We start from the raw sequence: 21581 nt of genomic DNA on the forward strand, positions 1-21581 counted from the left end.
GGTAGAACTCCCTGTTTCCTGCTTTCCAGGACTATTTCAGTGGGTTTCTGGAAACAGGAGGTCTGGTGTTGTATTGATTAGTTTCTCTGTTTGACAAGCAATGAGTTATTAAATCTGGGGTAGCTTATCTTAAATCCGGTTTCTTTTAACTATCCTCTAACTTTTAACTGATTTCAGCAAAGCTTATCTATTCATTTCAGCTAAATCAGCAACATCTATTGTTAACTGTAACCTTAGCTTTTCTCAAAGCTTCAAAATTAGTGTCTTATTATGAGGAGTAGCTGAGTTTGTTCAGCCTGGAGGCTGAGGTCAGCCCTTAGTGTTCTTCAGCATCTTCACAGGGGAGTGGAGGGCCAGGTACCAATCTCTCCACTCTCGTGACCAGTGACTCACGGAAATGGCATGAAGCTGAGTCAGGGGACGTCTAGGCTGGCTATTAAGAAAAGACTTTTCACCCAGACAGCCGCTGGGCCCTGGAACAGGCTGCCAAGGGAAGTGGTCACAGCACCAAGGGTGACAGAGTTCCAGAAGCGGTTGGACATTACGGGGCACACGGTGTGGCAGCTGGGGATGGCCCTGTGCCTTCTCACAAGGCTTTCCTCGCCCTGATTCGGGGCACACCTGGCCGTCCCCCGGCTCCCCGCCGCTGCACAGGGGCACACCGCGCCAGTCCCGCCCTGCCCGAGCCCCTCGGGCCTCAGGCGGCCCCACCCACGCGCCAGCGGCGCGCGCGGGAAGCGGAAGCGGAAGCGGCGCGGGCGGGCGCGGCGCGCGCGGGGCGGGGCGAGGAGCGGCGCTGGCGGCATGGCGGCCCGCGCGGTCCCGGCCTGCGGCGGCGGACGGCCGAAGCCGCTGCGCACGGTGGTGGCGTGGCGGGGCCGTGCGGAGTGGGACCAGGTGATGGTGGGGCTGTACTGCGGAGACAGCCGGCTGCAGCAGGACGCGCTGGACCGCGTCTCGGCGTGGAAGAGCCGGTACGGGCCGCGCGCCGCAGGCGGGAGGACGATGCGGCTCTCGGGGCTGCCCCTCGGTCCCGGAGCGGCGTCTCTGCCCTTGCGGTCCTGGGCCCGAGGGCCGCCCAGGACCCGAGCGCTGCTCCCAGCGGAGCGGCTCCGCGGCCGGGGCCGTGTGGGCAGGCCGGCGGTGCAGCCGCGGGGGCGGCCCCGTCTCGCAGGGCTCCTTCTTGGTTGCGGGAGGCTCCGGGCTCGTAGCTTATGCCGAGAGCACGGTGGCCCCGTGGGAGCAGGGGAGGCAGAAGCTCTGCATGCCCGCAAGTTCGCGGGCTGGTTTCTCGAGACAGTGAGCATATGCAAGGCCCTTAAATTGCCTCTGCTGCATCCGTACACAAGACTTGCCTAGGTAAAGCATCTTGTGTGTGTTCTCAGCGTATCAGTAAGTATTCATTCAAGCTGTGCTTAGAAGTAACCGTGTAACCACTGTTCCAATTGAAGCCTTCTGGAAAGAGCATTTTGTGCTGTCTCAGCATACCGTATATTTCAGGCTGTTACGTACCACAGAGCACAAAATGTAGTGGGAAAGTTGCCCTTTTTACAGAGTGAGTATATTTGTGTGAGCCTGCTCACCTGGTTTTCCTTTGCTTCCAGGTATGGTCCGAAAATGCCGCTTGCAGTGGACTGCACGGCAGAACTGATTCGCTGTAAGGTCCTCGATTCATCTGGCAGATTAAAGTCACATGAGCTCATCCTCTCTTACGGCCTGGCTCTTGTAAGGTAAGGGCTGTCGAGGCCCCTGTGCTTTGAGAGAGAGAGAAATGGACAGATGTCACTGTTTCACTGTCTGAGTTCACTTTGCATCTCTGGGACTGCAGTGTTGTACAGCACATGGGGAGAGCTCTGGAGTTCCAAGTTTCTCTGCAGCTCTTGATAGTCGTTTGTCTTTTCTGTAACCTACATGCAGATTTGTCAACTTGATCACGGAGAGGAAACAGAAGATGGCCAGCATTCCTCTGAGACAATTAGCCAGAGAGGTAACTATTTAATAAAGAGTTGCTTGATAATTTGCATCTGTACAGGAAGCATGTGCATTGGTTGTTAACAACATTGAGTGGATGAAATTGTGGGGGGGTCACTCTTTTGTAACTAAAATAACAGATATATATGCTTGTTTATTCCAGCTGCAAAGTTTTAAACAGGTTTTTTGCAACTAGATCTAAAACTTTGCTATTTGAAGTCACAATAAGAGTAACAAAGATTGATGATCATTAAAGGTTTTTGGATCACATGTGGTGAAAAGTCTTCATTTACACGTGTATAGTCCCACTTGATATACTGTCACACATTTTTCTTTCTTTGCTGCTGAGATAAGAAAAAGAGCTAAATCTGTTGTTTATAAATCCTAATCTTTGACAAGCAAGGCTGTACATAAAAAACACAATTGCAGGTATTTTCGTCTTGTGTGTCGTTCTTCAGGTGAGTTTTTCCAGTCTTGTGTGGGGGAAGAAGGATTCAAGCTGTAATTTCAGCAACAGGACCAACTTGAGTCCTTTTACTGCCAGCTGCACTGAGCATTATACCTGGGACTGAACAAATTGTGACAGTGAAGGATGGACAATATTTGAGACTCTTCTGTATATATTTGGGGCCCTGTGTGAGAATGATTGATTTATATTTTTTCCTGTTTTTTTTTTGAGAAAAGTTGTACTTCTCACTTTTTAAAACTGATCTAAAAAAGCTAAGATCTTGCATAGTTAAAGGTAGTTGTCCTCAGGAAAGTTGTAAAAAACTGCCTGCAAATGACCATTTCATTTACATTGCCTGTACATTTCAGTATTATATATGATATCTTTGATATATAGTTATCCAGAATGTGTCATCCATTTAAATATAGTTTTAAGTGCTTCTCAGTGTCATTAAATAACATCTAACACCTCTGTCTAAAAAGAAATCTCGGGTTACATGTAACACTGAGGAACTTACACTGTAAAATGCAAGTTTGTATAGATCCTAGGCCTCAGGAGGAGTGGCATCAGAGACCCGGGGGATCTTGGCCCACTCTTGAAGTGGGAAGCAGGGGAGCTGCAGTGCAGCAGTGGCCAGGAGGGTGCTGTTCCCACCTGGCAGAGGCTCTCTGCCGGTTTGCAGGGCTGCCTGCCGGTGTGGCGTGGTGCAGTGGGAGCAGAGGGGTGACGTGTGTTGGCTGTTGTTGCAGGTGGACATCCCCGTGTGGGTTGTGGACCTCCGTCACGAGCTGACGCACGGCAAGCTGCCGCGGCTGGCCCTGTGCCGCAAGGGTGAGTGAGGGCCACCGCAGCTGGCCTGGGAGGGGCGGCCTGAGGCAGTGCCAGTGCTGCAGCCCTGAGGGGAGCACCCCTGCCTTCAAGCTGGGGTGCTGCAGGATGGGCAGCGCGCTTGTCCTGGCAGGAGAGTTGTGGTATCAGACACTCAGAGGATTTGACACTGCCCTGTCAGGATAGCTGAGCTGCGTCCAGTGGCTCCAGGCTGTGGTTCCTGACAGGGAAGATGTTCGGAGGCTTTCTCCAGTCCCTGAAAAAATTACTCGAAACAACAACAGCTGGTTACAACAATTTGGTGTTTTTGCTTTTTTATAGCACAGGAAGTTCATCTTGGGGAAATAGGTAGAAGCTTTTCCTGATGGTTTAGGGCTACCTAGAACTCTTTAAAAATCCCATTTAAGGAGAAATGCAGATACTACAAGCCTGAGTGAATGACCAGCTCATAGCATGTGAAGAGATTCCTGGGAATTTTGGGTTAAGGCTTGAGAATCCAGTTAAATAATCCTCAGCATGGTTAGATTGAATTGGGAAAACACTGATGGAAGTAAAGGTATTTTCTTTCCATTCTATCAAATGTATGCATTGTGTAGTCCCTGCACAAAAAAAAATATTGTTGTTGTAGATGCTGTGTTAACCATGGTGATACTAAAGTATTAACTCATTTCTCATGCGGTGCCACTGCAGGGACCTAGTTGCTGCTTAAATTTGAAGTAGCTTGAGCAAAGTGCAGTGCCACAGTGGTGTTCAAAATTTTTTTTTAAATTTTAATTTTTATTTAATTTTTATTTTTATTTTATTATTTTTAATTTTTATTTTATTTTTACTTTTTTAAAAAATATTTTTTATTTTTACGTTTACTGTTTAATTATAATTTTTTTTATTGTTTATTTTTATTTTGTTTTAAATTTTTTAATGATTTTAGTTATTTATTTATTTAAATCCCCCCCCCTCAAAAAAATGATAGATAGTTAGCATGCCTGTGATACTGGATTGAGGGTTTTTTTCCTGGTTTCTTTCTGGAGGTTGGTTTTGGTTTGGGTTTTGGGGGTTTTGTTTGTTAGGGTTTTTTTTAACTTGTTCACGTTTTCATTAATGGAGTTTTTTGTGTTTTCAGGGTTCATAACTGGTTAAAGGCATTTATTTTCATGATACAAGTTAGCCACATGCCATGTGTTATTTTTTGCCTAACTTAGAAACCTCACTGATTTAATGAGAGGATAATGTTTGCTGTTCTCCATTAGGTTGTGATGTTGTGCTGGACTGGCTACGAAAGATGTATTGGAGCCGTCAGCTGGGCAATAACTTGTGTGAGGAAGGAGAGGATGAGGATGATGAGGAAGAGCAGGAAGAGATGCAAACAAATGCAGAGTTGGACAATGATGCATGGGAGATGCAAACTCCGGAGCATGACGCCTGTCAGAAACACAAGGAATTCCATGGTATGTGTTCCTAGAGCAATAGCGGAGACAAGGATTAGCTAGAGAAAGCTGTTTAAATTGTCGTCTTCTGGCGTAAAAATACATCTTCACCTCAGGTTTGGGATTCCTCTCTGGGTCTTGGTGGATTCCTGGGGCTGACTGGTTTGGTGGTGCTTCTCCAAATTTCTAGCACTTCTGATTGTGAATAGCTGTAGTGCTGTAGCAATTGATACAAAATGCAAGGATAAGAAATAAAAATATGCATCAGAACATAAATTGCATATGGGAACAATTTTCTTCTACACTGATCTAATTAGGAATTTATTTTTGATCTGTCTGGGTTTATCCAACTTACCTGTCTTTGGCTACTGTTAGTGATAAAATATGGAAATCATGGTTCAACCCACTTGAGAATATTTATGTTGCTGGAAAAGTCTGGGAGTTTTCAGAGTCTTCATTGTGTTGTCTGATGAGAATGGCTGACTTCGTTTGACTGATGCCTTCCTTGAGTGTAAATTTAGCAAAATTAAGCAGCTTCCTTAGATACAAAATTCCCTTACGTAGTTGATATTCTGCTTAAAACATATATTTATGTTTATTTCTAGAAAAAGTCAGAGATGCTCTGACATCTTACAAGAATGAGCAGTTCCGGGTAAGTGCATTCTGATGATCAGCACTTTCATTAATTCTCTTTTCTTTCTTGGGCAGTATGTTTTCTTTTCCTTGTTGCCTTAGTTAGTTCCTTGCTCAGGTCTATCTGCTGGTGTTGTCATACATGACTTGCCAAAGGAAAACTTGAGTACAGAGGACAAGCAATTTGGACTTGTGGCAATTCCTAATGTGAGCACTGTGTTCTGGTTTGTAAAGGAGATCTGTACTTATTGGAGATTCCACAAAGGGGAACGTTTTCAAGTGCAGGTGATAAAGTACATGTGACATGTGCATCTGCTTGTCATAGCAATAATCTCTTTGTGTTTGTCATGGGAGTGTATTTTCTGTTAATGCGCGAATTTTTCCTTCACTCAGGTTATGCAGACTGTCCCGTCTGTTTCAAAATCTCGAGAATTGTGTTCTGAATCCTCTTCAGAAGTGGACTGGATTTTGGCTCAGATCAAGGACCTGATGCAGGAAGACAGGTATGTCTCTGGTAAAGAAGTGAGGTGAAAGGTATGGTGCTGAACTGTGCTGCAGACCTATTAAATTGCCTTTTCGTGGTGTCCTGTAGCTGATCATGGAGAAAGCAATTAGTCTATTTCCTCAAGACCTTTGAGGACTGAGTTGTTGATCTGTGCTAAAGAGCAATTGTCCTTGTGCCAGGTGCTCTCGAAGGTGTTGTCTCAGACTTAGTGATGCTGGCCCCAAGGCATGAAATGTCTTCAGTGTCTTCAAAAGCTCCCAACAACCGTGCAGAGATTTTGATTTCACAGTAACCTTTAGAATTCTTAAAACTTGCAGGGCAATACTTGGCCTTTTCTGTATTTTTTATCTTTCTGTTACTGGAGAGCCTCTAGGACGTAATGTGTATAGACTTCCTTATTATCATATAAATTGGCATGGAGATCTTGACCTGCTTTGAGAAATCTAATTGGTGTAACTGCAGAGGGGAGAGAGTATCATGTTACAGTTAAAAGTATCACTCCTGATGTTTTGAGTATAAATATGTATGCCATGCAGGAACAGCATTGCCAGGTCTCTTATTGGAACAAAAAATTCTCCATTCCCTCCTCGCAGTTCCAGGTATTTGGCAGTCAAATTTGTTTCAGAACTGGTGCAAGCGGTGTTTTGATACATAAAGGAGTAAGTGTCAGTAATAAGTCTCTCTGCTCTAGGGAGACAGTGGCTGAAGCTCTTCTCAGTGATGGCTTTCTCATCCCAAAGATGGATTGTCTGAAGATGCTAAATATAAAGTATGAAGGTGAGCGTTTTATGCATCACTCAAGTAGAAAAAGCATAGCTAGTGTTATGACCTAGTCTGCTCTTTTTTTCTTACTATATTGAAATCTGTAATTGGCTGCATATTTTTTGTATATCTGGGTCCTTAAACATCTTGTGCCCTGTTTCCAGAATCCCTTATGGCCATGCTTACCTAATGCTTTTGCATAAATTTCTTGGGATGGAAGGATAGCTCTTCGTCACTGAATAGCTAGCCAAAACATCTTTCGAAGCTTGCATCTCTACCCTTTTCTGCAATAGTTGCTAATTTCAGGAATTCTCACTAGTTTCTCTTCTACACTGAAGATCTGAAGAAAATCAAAATGGATGGGGTTTTTTTGACCCTCATTCACCAGCTGCATCTTAGTTCCAAGCTGCTGCCCATTTTTGTGGAGTAGCATTTATTGTTTGCAAGAGAACTAGGCACCTAGAGGGAATGAAAAGAAATAAATTCCCTATTTCACAGCCAAAGAACATTCCAAGAAAGATTTTCAGACTTCCATGACATATATAAGAGTAGAAAATTTTTAAAGCTTTTTGATTCTGTGTTGCTTTGCTCGATGAACCTTCTCTTTGCAGTATATTTTTTAGATAGTATAGCTCTTAATTATGTGTGAAATAAGGTGAAACTGGAAAGGGATTAGCAAAACAGGTGGATCTTCTTGTGTTAATAGTTTCCTTGTGCTAATTATCAAATTGCTACTTATTTTACATGCTTAGCATAAGAAAAACAATAGTTTCAGATTCATTGAGAACCTCAGGAAATAACCTGGAATCAGTGATCTGAGAACAAACCTCTTTAGTTTGGAGCAAGTGTCACACCTGTATTTCATCAAAAAAAACCTACAAAGCACTAATTTCCAGCTTCTCTGTTTTGTTTTTTTTCTTTTTATCGCAGCAAATAAAGAGGTATGGCAATTCAAAATTCCCCCAACATTTTACTGCTTTTGGCAGCCTTTGCTGGCAGGCCTCCTTTCACGAAATTTTACACAGACCCTAATAGAGAAAATGTTTGTAGAGTTGAAGGAATGTTCTGACTCTTCAGAACTCCGGCCTCACTTCTTGATCAACTGGATTTCTGAGTTGCTGACTGGCATTGCCAAAGTAAACGCTGGTGAGTGTCTGGAATTTCTGTGTTTAAAAAACCGTAAGAGTTTCTTCTGTACTCGCGTAAAATTAAACTAGTAAAGCGGTGAGACTTTTATACATAAAATGCAGTAGCCTAAATAGTACATTTTGTCATGTGAACATAAAGCTTTTATTGTTGCCTTTTTTAGATTTTTCAGCCTGCAGCTTGTGCATGCCATGTATTTCTTAGGAAAAAATTGAAATTGTAATTGATAAGTTTGCTGCAGCCTCCTTAAGATAGGAAAAGCAAATCTCTTACAGGAAAGATCAGGCCATTAAGTGCTAATTTCTCCAGATATCAATACTTGAAGGAAATAAGATCCTTATATGCTATCTGCTACCGTTATATGTGTGATGTGTTATGCGATCCCTGTTCCCAGTTCTTTTCTCCCTTAACAGAAGCCTGCCTTTATAACATACTAAATACTGTTGCTGTCCTTTATTGATCCTATCACAGGATTTTTATGCTTTCTAAACTTATACACAAGTAATAAGTAATATTTTGTTTTCAGTTCCTAACTCTTTAGAACTGTTAAAATTGGCAGACTATTTCATTCCAGAGATGGGCACTGAAGGGCCTTAATTATTCAGAGTGTCACAGGTTTCTGCCAACAGGGTTTTTACACTGTGACATAGTGCATCCTTGCAGAGGTTTGCACCTCTTAATTTTGGTGCCACTTCTGTCCTCTCCTGGTCTGGCTCAGACTGCACAAAGATTTTGGCGGTATCTCAGCCACAGGTTAAAATTTGGTGCTTTCAGTCACTGCTGAGCATATCTGTGATGTACCAAGATCCCTTAATGCTGGTAGTTCCCAGCTGTTAAATCTACTGTTTGCAGAGCTATCTGGAATGATACTGGGTCCCAGATACAGTACACTGAATTTATTTGGGATAATACTGTTCAAACACATCTTGTGGCTTTCCTGTCTGGGGTGACGTGCACAGGGCCAGCTTGGGAATGAATGTCTGCACTGCTTTGTGGTCAGGCCTGGTGGAGCTGTCCATGCACTGCCAAGTCCTTTATAACAACCTTGATGTATTTGGTCAGTACATCTGGTCAGGCACTTGGCTTAAAATAACAGCTTATTGCAGGATGTGTTTCAGTAAAAATGCAGAGGGATGAGTGGCATATTTTTTATGAGTTTTGAGCATCCTGTTTTCATTATCTTCTTTGAAGGGAAGAAAAAACAACTGTGTAACAAGCAGGCATCTATAAAGGAGCTGTTCTTCCATAAAGTTGCTTTGCAGTGGATAAGAGTGACAGACAGTTGCTTGCAAGCTCCCTGCTGGGCAACGCCACATCTTCTTCAGATGTAAGTTTGATGCTGTGACCTAGAAAAGGACAAGCTCTGTAACAGCTTTGGTTCCCTAGTGATACACTGAGTGATAGCTGCATTCCCTTGCCTTTCTTTGCATCTTGTCTAAATTGTAGCAGGTGCATATAAAGCCATGCTTGCTGCTATTCATGTCCCCATTGATTACACACAAAGCGAAGAAGGAAAAGAATTTTAAAGGACTGCACCTTTAAAATTAAAGCAGGGGTTATCTGGGGAGGTATTTAAAGAAGCAGCCTGTTCAGAAGCAAATGACTTGCCAGAGATGTGACCTTATTCAGGTGATAGGAATTTACCACAGTTCCTAACTTCTCTACATGAAAACAGCAAAGCAGTAATTCAGTTAGAAGTATCCCCCATCCTTAATTTTAAAGACAGAGTATTCCAGCATCCACTGACCAGGGAATTACCAGATTTTGCCTGTTAGATGAGCTATGTGAGCCAGCTGTCCTGCAGAAAACAAACACTTAAAAGCAAAAAAGCTTCAGCCAGATGAAGATTTATCAACCCTTGTAAGACTTTTCCATTGCCCTTTTTCTTTTCTTTTCTAGGATCCTCACAATCATGAAACCTCGCTTGTCACGTGCTTCTCGAAGGAACCTTCTCTATCTTGCTTCCATTTACACAGAAGGAGGTGCCCCTTTGTCCAGTCCAGGCCTCTCTTCAGATGGCAGTGAACAGCCAATTTATACTATAGAGAGCTTACAGTGGAGAGCCAGGCAAGAAAATCAGGTTAAAAATCAAGGGCAGACTGTAGAGAAACAAGATGTGCCAGAGAGAGACAATGGTATAGAGGAAGTGGAAGAGGAGGAAGAAGAGATGGTGACTGAAACAAATCCTTTGGAAGGACTTGCTCATTCTGGTACCATGGTGGCCATTGCTGAGAAAAGGGCAGCACTGCAAGGGTCCGCCTGGCAGATCACTGCAGGTAAAAAGTGACTATAAGACTCAGACAGTCTTCTTCACTGACAAATGTTAATTGAAGTGCAAAGACATCTCAGCCCTTTGGGCCTGGCCACAATTAAATTGTGCTTCAAAGTCATCTAAATGACAGATTACTGAAAAAATGTGGGTTTTCCAGTGCTTTGTTTATATTCGGGAGTCATTTCAGTTAAGCTCATAAAATACTGTGTGTGTGTGTTTTTCAGGAGCATGCTATTACTGTCTTACCTAAATTTTTTCTTAGGCTTTTCCAAGCTCTTTAAAATTTCAGTATATTCAGTTGGTGGGGCAGCATATATGCCATTTGTGAATGGTGAAGAAAATATGGATGTTTCTCGGACTTCTGTTTGTCAGACTTGGGGGTATTTGAAAGCATAGTTTGTCTGTGACCCTAAGTTCCATATTCTGGGAAAATGGTTGTTATGACATGGTGACAAACGAAAGGAGCAAGACAGGTTTTTAGAAGGAATAAACAGTATATGTAGTGTTTTGTCAACTTTATTACAGTAGCTGTACTTTCTCATTGGGATTGGAGGTCTCTGTAGCTAAGAATTTTGGATGAGTCAGGAAGGGATTCAGACACAGGAGGAGGAAGTTGGTGGAGAGGAGTTGGAGTCAAAATGACATTTAAAGGAAAAAGAACAGCCACTAGAATCCATTCACTGGGAAATTTTCTGAAGAGGAAGAAAAAGAAAAAAAAAAGAGATATATATTTTGATGTGAACAGCTTGTTAGAACTGGATGTTTTTAAAAACAGAAGCAAAATTATCCTCTGCTTCTGTGACATTGGTTCAGATCACTTGCTGAATGGCTGAGTTGCAGGAGGCAGCATTTGTGGACTTGGGGAGGGTGATCTTGTATTTCAAAAATCTCTTTGGGAAACTCAGACAACTTGTTTTTGTACCGTTTTTATCTAGATGAAGTACGATGGAAAGACTTTCCTCTTGGGAAACTCCCAGGTCAGACAGATGACCCTGATGGTCTCATGTTGGATAATTATTCTATGATGTCCCTGCTTGATCAGCCAGTGAGAGATGAGTGGAAGTCTCTCAATACAAAGTGAGTAATGCTGTGGGTGGGACTTTGCCCCTGAACCATGAAATGCATATCTCTCTCTCTCTGTGTGCCTTTTACTGTACCATGTAAAAAATTAGGGCTGAGATTTCCTTTTTAAACATAAGTAGTTTGAGCCGAATATCTACTGGTGTCTCTAAATCTAACCCTAATGGTATCCTTTGAGGATGCCTTCTTCTAATACTGCTGTGTTCACTCCTCCTGCTCTTTTTAAAAGAAACCATTCCAAGGTTTCTTTTATTCCAAGTATGACATACTGCTGTTTAGTAGGTATCTACATAGCCCCAGCAGGCTTGAAAACTGAAGTTTCTATTAGCTGGGGCTTTGATTTTCAGTATGTTGGCAGTGCCCAGTGACCTTTTGGAGCTGCAGTTCTGATCTCAGTGAAGAAACAGGGATTGTCCTGGAAATAACAGGGACATTCTGTAAAGGTTTAGTCAGATCACCTTTGTCACTAAATGAAGCTTACCCAGTTAAAGCATCCTATTGGAGATGTTTTAATAGGGTCATTATTTCATACTTTGAAGTCATGGGAACTTGAATGCTGTAAGCTGTCAAATCAGTTTCATCACATGCATATAAACCCATCTCCTATTATTTGAATCCAAGGAATGCTTCAGAATACAAATGAATAGTATTAACACTCGATTAGACAATTTTCTAATCACTGATTCATCTCTGTGGTCGGTGGGCCCAATCTGATAGCAATGTGAAGAACTGAGAATCATGCAGCCTGGGGTATTTCATTGAGAAGAAATTTTGCACATCTTCATATTTTCAAATATTTAGAGTTGTTCAGATGTTCAGATTCCAAGCTCCCAGTTTCAAATCTGAGAAGAGATGGATTTTTCTCCATCCTTTTGGTCATCCTCCCTGGCATCAAGTTATTGACCTTCTCCTACCAGTAACATTCTGTTCCTTTGGAGGAAGATGCCCCAGACTGCATTTTGAAAAACGATTTAGTCATGGTGAGGACTGATGGTTCATTAATTGCAGGCTAAAAAGCTACAAGCCAGATTTGTAAATTTCAGGCTGTTTTTTGAACAATGTAATGTGTCATGCAGCTCATATTACTAGAAAATACTCGTGTAGAAAATGAGAAAGCACATACCAGGCCAAAAGTAACATGTGTTTCTGCATATCTTTTTGTGGGGGAAGGGGCAGACAGTTTGTTCCACTCAGATTACAGCCTGGAAGGAAGACAAGGAAAAAAAATCTTAGAAACATGAAGAAAATGTGTTGCTACCACAAAAACGATCCAGGTTTCATCAGGAGTGGTACAATGGCAGCTTGTTCATTGTTCTTATCTCCCTTGCATAGCAGCTTCTCCATTTGCCAAAGGACATGTGGTATTAGAAAGGTGGTCAGACTACCCCAAGGCAGAAGACAGAACCTCTTCTTTACTGCTTACATTTTCTTCTGTGTAGAAGCCTTTTCCTTTGTCTTGTAGCTTTGTGGGTTTTTGCTTCCCCCATCAAAGGTGTTTGTATAGCCTGTCCCAGAAGGGGTGTTTGCTATTTACTCTTTTGGCATTGCCCTGTAAGTTCTCTATCTGCAGAGAACTGTTCTACCAGGCTCATGAAGAGAGGTACTTAAGGGTGGTATGAGAGATAGGGGAAAGCTTGATGTTTTACTTTGAAAATGTCCAAAAGGTGCTTGGAAAAAGCATCTGCAGAATGGGCAATGGGGCACACCCTTTCTAAAAGCAATGCCCTTCTTTGTCTTTCTGCATTTCCTTCCACCCAAAAGATTGTGTTCATTTTTTGGTGGGTTTTCTGGTGTATGCTGTGCATGTGTATTGTCAAAGTTCATCTTTAGTGTTGCTGAGGCAATCTCTGAAGTTTTGAATAGCTGCAGTCCTCCTCAGGCAGATGTTTTGGGTCTTGGGATGAACATATGTGCTTTTTATTGGCGCCCAGTGTCAGTTTTACCTGACAGCAGGAGCAAAGTTGGCAAATAATGACCACTTGGAGAGTTTTCTGAGGGTGAAGTTCCTGATGGGTTGCTGTTGCTTGATGGGTTGCATCCTTGAATATCTCTGTAAGTCCCATGATTCTTTCTAAAGCCACAGAAATGGCAAGATGTGTGAGAGACTATTCTCATCAATTGCTTGCTCTGCTAGCATTTCACCTGAGCTTGTATTCCTAGCTGCAGAAGACTGATGAAGGTTCAGATGAGAATTGTTCTCTGGTTATTTTTGCAGTCATTTCTCCCTTAAAATTGTTAGTATACCTATTCACCTTTCTTTTGCTTTGTGCCTTGTACCTTTCATGTTTCAGGACTACTGCCACTCTTGAACAAACTGATTAAAAACCAAAGGTATACCAGCAGATAAATGTTTCAGAGCTAAAAATGAGAAATGTTTTGGAAATAAAGTGCTATCAAAATTACTTTGGTGATGTGAGCTTCCAAACCAGCCCACTGCTAATGTGCTTTATTCTCTTCCTCACAGCTCTGCAGAACTGAATATTCCTGTGACAGGAGGATTGTTATGGACTCAGAATGACTTCCACAAAATAAAAAGTGGCCTTCAACTTTTCTGAGACAGCAGCAGAGTGCTCTGTGACTTTTAGTATTGCACAATTAAGTGGTATGGAAGATCTAGTAATGGTGGTGGGAAAATAGTCACTTCAGGAGAAGGTGTTGTTGGTGTGATTTATTGATTTTTACCATGTAAAATCAATGTTTTGTAAAGTCGTTATGTTTTAAGTTGCATGTGTGGTAACAATTGTCGTGTTTAACCAGTTGAAGTTTGCCTAATGCAGTTAAGAGTACTTTGGAATCCTTCCACGTTTCTTAACTTTTTCATAAATAAATACAACTGACTGAAGGCAAACCTTGCTCCTGGATGCTGTTTCTCAGTTGCCACTCTTAAGTGTGTCCTTTGGCCCTCCTTAAGTGAGACCACTGAGCCATTCTTATTTTAGTGATGCTGGTACTGTCCTGGAGGAGAGTCTGCCAGGATAAGATTGTGCTACAGTTTTCACCTGTCTGCAATTTCACATGAAGCTTCAAGGATCAGTCCTAGATAGAGTATGGCTGAATGCACTGGGACGCATAAATACCTTTGAAATGTTTTTGTCACAATGTTTTTTCAAGTGATGGTCTTGAAACCACTACTGACTCTTTGTATTGAAGTGTTTTGCTTCATGTAGCTTCTGTTCATGATTTTGCTGATATTCATAACCAGTACTGTGGTGTTTGCTGAGAGCTGGGATGATTACTGCAGAAATGGACTGAACAAGCACCTTGCTGGAAAGTTGTTGAGAAAAACGGCTTGCAGATAGTTTTTTCCTAAATTCAGTTTTCTGTACCTGTATTTCAGGTTTTTGGAACTTCAGAGGCTTCTGCAGTTCCCTATCAAAAACTCCAGGAGTTTAAGTGTATATTTATTGCAGGATTCCTCAGTAAGAATTTGTTAAAGTACATCTGCTGGAGGGTAAAACAGGCTTTCTCTGAGTCCATCTAGTAATTTTCAGGTTTGACACACTAAACGGAAGGAATAACACATCAGTAGGAAGGGACACAAAAAGGGACATACAACTTTAGCAGTACCTTGCATAGGGCTGAAGTGCATGTTCAGAACAGCAGCTTCATGGATGCTTTGGACTGGCTCTGAAGTAAAGGCTTAGCTAGATGTCCAGAATGGAAGTACTATTTCTTTATTCCTTCTTCTGTAGTTTCTCGGTATTCTGCTCTACTGCAGTTGCTTGTTACTACACATCCAGAAATGGAACATACATTGCATATTTCCTTCTGTAAAAGCAAGCAGTGCCAATGCAAAAGGAAATAAACTTTCTGTTGAGGGATTTTTCATGGAAGCCCTTCCCCTTTCAACCATTTTTAGAAATACTTCTTTTACCCAGTAGTGAATTAGGCTTATTTAGGAAATCTGGAGTGAAAGGGATTTGTTCTTTTATTACTGCATTTACCTGAATATGAAATTACTTAAATTATTGTATTTTGTATTGCAAATAAGCATAACAGTTCAAATAGGGATGTGTGGTGCTAGCACATACTGTACCATACTTTTTTTCCTCCTTGGAGGAAGTGCACATGGTAAAATCATGTGCTGCTACTACCACTACAATACCTTGTTTACCTGTAGGTACCTCCCTGTGTATCTGTCATTACCCCACCTAGAGAATCTGGGATTTTTTTCAGTCTGCTAAAGAAACACCAAGAAATAACTTGGACAGACTGCAACAGTTGTTGTGAGAAAAAAAAAGCTTTTTTTTTGTCTTATCTAAAGGTTGAAAGTTTTCAACCCCAAGGTTTAGACTTGAAAAATGAAAAGCTAGAAACAAATAATCCAATGGCTCTCAGTTTTATTAAATAAGCAAAATTTTATATATATATAAACTATAACATATTTCATATTATTAAATAATTGTGCAAAACATTTACATAGAGCAGGAGGGGAACAGATGATAGCCTATACTTCTTTTAGATTCTTGCAATTCTTTTAATACATTTACAAACTTTAAATACAGACCAAAATCAACAATATTGTATAATGACTCTTCAAAGACTAACCAAACACTGGCTTAAGAATAATTTATGTGATGGTGCAATTGTATTTTTCCAGTTGAAATATTGCAGGAAATACACTTAGTGAGGGCTCCGTCACACAAACAAGCAATAGGTACATCAGAGGAGTGTGAAAGCTGAATGCTTACCGTAGAGGTAACTGTGACAGATCTAAAGGTCTGATCATTTTGAGTCCTGGAGTACTAATGCATCAGGTAAACTTTTGGCAAGTCAAGATAAAGTAATATTTCAGCTTTGGAACAAAGTTTCACTGAAAGGATCCATATTCTTTCCCCTTAGTGTGGAGTTCTAAAAATTACAATAATCAAATGTTCCTGTTTGCAGATTGATATAGATCAGGTATGCATACATGTCACCAAGTATTTTTAACTTTGTTATTTGAACAAAATGCATAATTTGAGACAAACTGGCATTAGAAGTATGTAGAGGGAAACTTACCTACTTAAATGTTTTTGGTTTTGTTTTATTTCAAGGAAGCTCCTTCTACTTGTTCTAAGCAACCATACTCCACACCTATTTTTAACTTTACAGCTAAAGCATTTTTACAAAAGCTAAACAGACTCATGCTAGGAAATAAATTACATGCTGCAGCAACTAGAGCAGTGCCCACTTACCACTACAGAGATTTAAGAATACCACATACTGGTTTAACACCCATTTTCACTCATTTTGTCATTAAGACTTACATTATATTTGGGTCAACCAAAAAAACCCAAAGAGATTTATAAAATTTTACAACAATTAAACAGTAATGTTTAATTCTACAAATGAATAAAGCCAACTACTGCAGCTCAATATGACAACAACAGGACTAACAGCAGTGAAATCATGTACAATTTACTATATTACTGACATGTAATTCTTACAAAAAACATGAAATAATTTAGACTGACATCCCATAAAGCATTTGGTTTTTGATTTATGAATTTAAAGTTACACACTTATCAGTGACAAATTATGTGAAAGTAATATAGCTGAAGATGAAAGGTAAGTAAATCAGAACTGCCAGAGAATGCTCTGGCCCCAGTAAAGCACTAAAATCTACTGCTCAACTCTTACCAACTGCAGTAGTCCATGATTTCACCTTCGCACTCTTTTCCCCCATCTAGAATTGTTTTTTCATGGATTTTATTAAAATATAGTTTCTAGAACTGTTCTTTTACAGTTTTAAAAACATTTAAATACCATGCTCTAAAAAAGAGCATTTATACAAAGTCTTATATTTACAATATAGACAGTTATGATCAGGTGTTAATAAGATCAACTCTTCCATGTAAGAAGAAATCCAAGCTTATGCACTAAAGATTAATGAATGTGTCAGTGTTTTGAACTGTCTTGTAAACATATCTGAAAACAGGTGTGGATGACCAAATATCTATTAAAGTAGTTGATCAGGAGAGACTACATCACATAGAAAAGTTTCGTTACCTCTAAGGAGGACTAAACAAGCACAAAATTTGCAGGTTATTTCCGCAAGGCTACTCTGCCAGTTCTGTAACTATGCATGAGAGACGCCAATAACTTCTCAGAGTAAGACAATTTGCCTTTGAAGTGCCTTAGGGAAATAGTATGCTGGGTTTGTATTCTCACAGCATTCCCATTTATTTAAAAGGAATTCTTCAATCAGTAAAACAAAGGTTAGTGAAAATTAAAATGACTGGACAAATCCAACAAAAATGGATATCTCCATAAGCCACCCAGCACTTCATACAGAATTTTCTGTTGAGTTTTCACATTAAAAAACATCAAAATCCCCTACTAACCCTCTCTTAAAATAGCTTATCTTTATAAATGGAGAAAAACAGAACAAACATTTTTTGCCATACAAATATTTAATTCCATGCAAGATGGAAAACATGAGTGCACAATAAACTTCATCTCATATCTAAATAATTTATAAATTAACTGGTTAGAATAAAATAGGGTCTATAGCAATTCCTGTTACATTTTAAACACATGCAGATGGGTTAACAGCAACATTTTTACATAAAGTTTAGTGCAAGAATGTATCTACTTAATAAATAGACTGAAGATACCTATGTAATGCTTTGAAGTGTACACACAGTATTTGTGCACATAAATAACCTGGTTCTGAAAAGTTGTCCCTGTTTGTCTATAAACTACAAGTGCCCATTTTAAATAAAAAAAGATCCATAATTACTCATGGGCTACTTCCCTGTGACACATGGTGTCACAAACATTGTGGTGAAAATGTAATACTGAAGTTAATCTAGAGATTATTTTTTTATACACAGTTTTTATACAATCAAGAAAAAGAGATACAATTTGTATCAACAAACAAAAGGTCATTTCTGGTTATTTGAGGCATTGCTCTCAGCTGCTTATACCATGCAAGAGAAGAGAACAAGAATTAATTGCAAATTAAAAATATGAAATGTTTTTGAAAACTGGTCAAGAGTCAAATCTGTTTTCCCCCAGCTATTGTAAGTCTGAATTATTTTTCCCCACTAACAGAGAAAATAACCAACTAATTAAAACTTAAGTTATTTTTAAACACCAAGGGTAAGTACAGAATCACCTTCAAGTTACTTAATTTCAAATACATAATGACATAGTCATTATATACGACACCTGTACCAACACAAGAATATTTATCCTGTGTGAAATGATACAGTTATCAAATTTCAGTAAATTAACTGTAGTTGCACCCATAATTGTGGCTTCTTGTTGGTTCATTTGGTGGGTTTTTTAATATGACCGGAACCTGTTTTGCACATGATAAAGAGCCCACAAGATATTTTGAATCAAACCAACCACTACAGTAACACAAGTGGAGGAAATGATAAACTTCGTTTCTCAGACGAACAGATAACTAGAAAGCAGCATGCAAGCCATTATCAAAACACCAGAAACAACCCTGACTGCAGCCTCACGTTCTGTGTGTTTCACAGTAAGAAACATTTAGGCAGTGTCACACCTTCTCATGAAGAAACAAAAGGCCATAAACCAGGCCTTCTCAACTTTCATGAAAAAAACTACAGTAGAAGTCAACAAGTCCTAGCTCGAGACATGTCGAGTTAGTCATGTCAAAATGTTGAAATATACAGTGGATTCAAAAAAGGGCGTACAGTCAGTGCAGCTTAAAAAAACCAATAAACGCCTCTTTTGGAGACATTTAGCTACAAAGGTTCCCACCCTGAGCAAGATACCAGTTGCGCAAACAATGCCACACAAAATTATCTCACCTGTTGAAACAGGAACTCTAAAAGCCTTCATGAGGCAAATGCACACCTTTGCGTGGATCTGAAGAGCAAAAACCAGGACAGCATTGCCACAAACCCAAACTGGAGCATCTCTTTTCAAGAAGCAGCCTTCCCCCTTCACCCTTTTTGAAGTTGATTTTGTACAGCCACCTTGAATGTCAGGCTCACTCAAATCATTCACCATCCTTACTTCCCAGAGGAAGGGCTGCAGTTAGTGATGAACTTCCATGTTAACATCCTTTTTTTGCTGCTTCAAGCTGAGTAATCCAGTTTACATAATACTGACAATTTATTTTCAGCTTGTCATTTGGGCCAGCAGCTGCTTACTGCACATTTGAGAGGAGATTGTGGAGAGAAGCTACAGTTAAAGTTTGCATTTACTGAATGGCACTCATGCCTTCACATTCCTTAATGTTTCGGTCCTAATTCAATGAAGTATTTGGCTTCTGTTGGATTGAGCCAACATATTGAACAATGCAATATTTATTCAAACTCTTGAGGGACAGTTCTGAAATTTAAGTGCCAACAATCATGTTGACATTGAAAAACTGAAATCAGTTTTTTCTTCTATAAAAAAAAATTAATTTTTTTATATTTACTTTTTCTTTTATATTTATTATATTTACTTTTTCTTCAGTACGTAAGATGCCAGTAGGCAGTGTCAAATGACAAAGCCGAAACCCTAGAAGTCACCTGGGTGTGTATAGAGCATACTTTTAGAGGCCGATTAGGTATTTATAAGCAAATTGTAAGTGTACACTAATACATGCAATATAATTGCTAACACTAATTTTGTAGTAGCTTTGAGACACTGATTGTGACATTATAGTTCTTAGTGAGCTATCCATGCAGCAAGGTATGCATTTCCTATAAAATACTATTAAAAATCCCTATATTTAAAATCTTAAATTTGCAATACAATCAACTTTTATATAGTGCCTCAGCATATATATATGATTGCTACTGTGTACAGAATTTTATACTATCTTAGTAGAAAATATTTACAATAGATTGGCCTCTTCCTTCATGTAAGTTTTCCTCTGGGTCCCATGTGCTGTACAGGTTCATTTATCCAAAAGAGGCTGTACTGCTCTAACGCCCTGTTCTTAATTTGGCAACAATCATAGCTGCCAGCTGTTGTGCATCTGTCATGTGGGGATTCTTTTCCATCACAGAAAGGACAACATTTGGAGGGAAAATATTGCAGAGGTTCTTGTATGTTTGATACTGATGTTCTGGGATGATATGAGGTTCCCGTGGCTCACCACATATCCCAATCCAGGGATTCCTCCAGAGTTGCTCCATCTTCTCAGGCATGCTTCTTACCATGACAGGTTCATAACATGGCTGCATGAGGTTGTTACTCAGCGGATACGAGTGGTAAGTGTAAGAGTCTGATGCACACGGTAATGGATCCCAGCTAGCGTGCTGCTCTCGACAGAGAGGTGGTCGTCTCTGCCTTGTAGGGTTACTTTCATAAAGCCGTGAGTCAGAAATACTGTCCATTCTTGTCATCACCAAGGCACGGCTTGGTTGTGCAGTTGATGGATGAACATTTTGAGGCACAGGGTATTCTCCTGGACAACTGGACCGTGCTCCAACAACGGGGTGCTGGGCGTGTAGGCCTAAGTGGGAAACTGACTGTTTCCGAAGGGATTGCTTAGGCTCTTCAGTTCCGTAACTCTGACCTCTATTTAAGGCTTCATGGTAACCATGAGGGAAAGGCTGAAGACGATTTTTCGATGGCAGTCTGTGGCTCTTCACATTGTCTTCTGGACTGGCATCTGCTACACCCAGATACAAGTCATTGTAAGAGGAATAAGAATCATTACTTGTATGGCTTAAGCAATTGTCAGGACAGGGGCTTGAGTTTCTAGAATACATCCCCTGGTCCATATCAGCCCCGTAATAATCTGAGTTACGGATACTACTTATGCTTAAGTTGGAGAAATCACTGAGTAAGGAGTAATAGCCATGGTCCCCCAGTGACTCATATTTGGGATACTGGTCAATATAGCTAACTGAGGTGCCATGGCTATTGGTGACTAGTATAGGAGGATATTGCACACTGGACATATGTTCCAGTGAGGATTTCTGATGTACGAACTGTGAGGAACCTGGCACCGGACTGCTTGCAGAACGAGTATTTAATGCACCAGCTGCATGGCTTTTTGGTGGAGGGAGCGTTGGTACACTTAATGCAGAAACCAGAGACGGGACAGAGCTGGCCTCGGACTTCCGGGCTGCTGATAACTTTTCCTCAGGCTCCACAGCTACTGACCTAATGCTTGGATCTGACTGACGTTTTGGGGCAATGCGTTTCACTTCAGAACTGATTTCTCCTTTGGAGCTGGATGGCCCTGTGCCACATTTGGCCAAGGCTCCCTCACTCATAGTTTTCACAGCAGATAATTTGGCACTTATTCGAAGCTCATCCGCTACTGACCTTTGAGGCTGGTTTGCACGTTCTGGGTGGTAATATTTACATTTGTGCCCATAGGTGCACTTTTTACCTGGAAGAAAAGGGTTTTCAGGTTAAATAAATCAAAAACTCATTAATATCACCACCTGCTACCTTTTTTCTTTACATCTTTCACCACTTTTCAATAGTAGTATTTCTATATTAAACCCCTAAGGAATAATGATGTATTTGATATATATACAGGCAGTCACAGACTGCTGCCTGTATCTATGTCTATCTGCATCAAAGGCAAGACATACCATT

The 21581-nt window shown here is 40.6% G+C and overlaps 2 protein-coding genes across 3 annotated transcripts in view; one reads left to right on the plus strand and one right to left on the minus strand.

Annotated features, from left to right (window-relative positions):
* Positions 1-744: 744 nt before the first annotated feature.
* LAS1L (LAS1 like ribosome biogenesis factor) lies at positions 745-13917 on the plus strand. The gene is made up of 13 exons (XM_063423051.1): positions 745-974; positions 1605-1730; positions 1918-1987; positions 3169-3250; positions 4495-4692; positions 5277-5323; positions 5698-5807; positions 6501-6586; positions 7502-7717; positions 8909-9044; positions 9617-9993; positions 10925-11066; positions 13534-13917. Exons 1-13 carry the CDS (start codon positions 805-807, stop codon positions 13622-13624), a joined length of 1851 nt encoding a protein of 616 aa, XP_063279121.1. The 5' UTR covers positions 745-804; the 3' UTR covers positions 13625-13917.
* A 1486-nt stretch (positions 13918-15403) lies between these two features.
* Positions 15404-21581, minus strand: part of LOC134563890 (probable ribonuclease ZC3H12B) — a 31641-nt gene continuing 25463 nt past the window's right edge. For both annotated transcript variants that reach the window (XM_063422301.1, XM_063422303.1), the window contains one exon: positions 15404-21369. In XM_063422301.1, the coding sequence (XP_063278371.1) occupies positions 19949-21369 (1421 nt within the window). In that variant the 3' untranslated portion in view covers positions 15404-19948. The remainder of the gene's footprint in view (positions 21370-21581) is intronic.

Source organism: Prinia subflava, chromosome Z (assembly GCF_021018805.1).
Source record: "Prinia subflava isolate CZ2003 ecotype Zambia chromosome Z, Cam_Psub_1.2, whole genome shotgun sequence".
Taxonomy (NCBI): domain Eukaryota; kingdom Metazoa; phylum Chordata; class Aves; order Passeriformes; family Cisticolidae; genus Prinia; species Prinia subflava.

Bases quoted from the DNA above. Each gene is read 5' to 3' on its own strand.
- LAS1L (XM_063423051.1), top strand. From the start codon at position 805: ATGGCGGCCCGCGCGGTCCCGGCCTGCGGCGGCGGACGGCCGAAGCCG. The intron at 1,731-1,917 runs GTAAGGGCTGTC...ACCTACATGCAG, and splicing joins TACGGCCTGGCTCTTGTAAG to ATTTGTCAACTTGATCACGG. The intron at 7,718-8,908 runs GTGAGTGTCTGG...TCTTCTTTGAAG, and splicing joins CATTGCCAAAGTAAACGCTG to GGAAGAAAAAACAACTGTGT.